The sequence below is a fragment of the Leishmania braziliensis genome, chromosome 14, assembly GCF_000002845.2.
Source record: "Leishmania braziliensis MHOM/BR/75/M2904 complete genome, chromosome 14".
Lineage (NCBI taxonomy): Eukaryota > Euglenozoa > Kinetoplastea > Trypanosomatida > Trypanosomatidae > Leishmania > Leishmania braziliensis.
In genome coordinates this window covers 525,163-527,292 of record NC_009306.2, presented here as the reverse complement: position 1 = coordinate 527,292, position 2,130 = coordinate 525,163, and the positions used below count along the sequence as shown (strand labels likewise).

At 63.3% G+C, this 2,130-nt stretch overlaps 1 protein-coding gene across 1 annotated transcript; it reads right to left on the bottom strand.

The window, feature by feature from the left end:
• Position 1: 1 nt before the first annotated feature.
• Positions 2–1,498, bottom strand: ENOL (enolase; the record flags this gene model as incomplete). The annotated part of the gene is made up of 1 exon (XM_001563368.1): positions 2–1,498. A coding segment is annotated over one exon (1,497 nt), but the record flags the coding sequence as incomplete, so codon positions are not given.
• Positions 1,499–2,130: the final 632 nt, after the last annotated feature.

Below are 2,130 nucleotides of genomic sequence, written 5' to 3'. Positions count from 1 at the left end.
GGCGTCCGATTGGTTGTCTTCGCAGCAGCGAGTTGCACGCAGATTTCTCGATCGCCATCTTCACGCGATCCACGTTCGTCACCGTCAGGTCATCACCGACGATCTGCGCCTTCCCGGTGAGAGCCTTCGTGATCGCCGCGAACTCGTCGAAGTTGTCCTCCGCGAACGGGTCCTCGATGGACACCAGCGGGTACTCCGCGACCCAGCGCTCGTAGGTCTCCTGCAGCTGTTTCGCGGACACGTACGTCGGCTCGGGGTTCTTGAATGTCAGGTTGTACATCTTCTTGTCCGCGTCGTACGCCTCGCTCGCGGCGCAGTCCATGCAGATTGCAAACTTGCCCTTGTGCCCGGCCTTCTCGATCGCCTCCATCAGGATCGGCAGCGGTTCGTCGATGTGCTTGATCGGTGGCGCGAAGCCACCCTCGTCGCCAACGTTCACAGCGTCCTGGCCGTACTTCTTCTTGATGATCAGCTTGAGCGCGTGGTACACCTCCGAGCCCATGCGCAGCGCCTCGCGGAACGACATCGCCTTCGTCGGTGCAATCATGAACTCCTGAAATGGCAGCGCATTGCCGGCGTGCTTGCCACCGTTGATCACATTGAAGCACGGCACAGGCAGGCAAATCTGCTTCGTCCCGGCGAGCCGCGCGATGTACTGGTACAGCGGCACGCCAGCCGCTGCCGCAGCGGCTTTGCTGATCGCCATCGAGCAGCCCAGAATCGCGTTCGCGCCGAGCTTGCTCTTGTTCTTCGTCCCGTCCAGCTCGCACATCAGCTTATCGAGTCCGGTCTGGTCCGACACCTCCTTGCCCAGAAGCGCCGGCGCAAGGATCTCGTTCACGTTCCTCACTGCCTTCGTGCACCCGGCGCCACAGTAGGCCGTTTTGTCGCCGTCGCGCAGCTCGCACGCCTCGTGCACGCCAGTCGACGCGCCGGACGGCACAGCGGAGCGGAACACGCCGACCTCCGTCGTCACCTCGACCTCCACGGTCGGGTTGCCGCGAGAGTCGAGCACCTCGCGGGCGTACACCTTCTGGATCGGCATTGTGAAAGGGGGATTGAAGGAATTGGTGTTTAAGAATGAGGTAGCAAAGAAAATATGCTCGGCAAGGGATAACAGGAAGCTGCAAGCGGTATAGTGGGGTGCCGGTGGGGGAGGCGGAGGGGGTGTCGGGGATAGAGGGAGCGCAATGGCGGAGGAGAGCTTGGAGGCAGGAGAGAGACAGCAAGGGAGAGCACGCAAAGCGGAGAGCAGGAGGCGGTGAGCAAGGCACAGCCGCCTGGAGTCCTCGGAGCGCGCAGTGCCGCATGCCGCACGCACCAACATTGGCCCGCAGCTCGAGTGAGGGGCAGTCCACTTCGAATAGATTTGATCGCCACAGAAAGGAGAATAAAGATCGCCAGGAGGCGACCTCGCGCACCGCGCCGCGCGCAGGCATGAGAAGGCAGCAACGGAAGCACACGCCCACAAGCATCTCCTCACCACGGGGACGAGCATTGGGGAAGGGGGGCAGGCACAGCATACCACACCACACCAGCAACGCCGGTGCACCACTCGCACGCTTACATGGAAAGAAGAGCAAAAAGTGCACGGGGGTGTGCGCGCACACCCTTGCAGCGGCCTGACCACGTCGTGGGGCCCGCCCACACACGCGCGCGCCAGCCAGGCAGCAGAGAGACCACGTTGCTCGCGTTGTTTTTGATGGCACCACGCTAGGCCAGCGGCACGCGCATGCAGTGGAGGGGCGAGAGGGCAGGGGGTAAGAAGCTGCGCATGGCGGCGGCACGTGCCCGGGAAGCACGCCTTACGCCCAGCCGGAGTAGCCGTACTTGGATGCGGAGCCGATCTCCTCCTCGATGCGCAGCAGCTGGTTCAGCTTCGCTGTGCGCTCGCCGCGGCACGGCGCGCCGGTCTTGATCTGGCCGGTGCCAAGGCCCACGGACAGGTCGGCGATGTACGTGTCCTCCGTCTCGCCGCTGCGGTGCGACACCATCACGGACCACCCGTTCTCCATGCACAGCTTTGCCGCCGCGATCGATTCGCTGATCGTGCCGATCTGGTTGATCTTCAGCAGCAGCGAGTGCACGCAGATTCTCGATCGCCATCTCACGCGATCCACTCGGTCACCC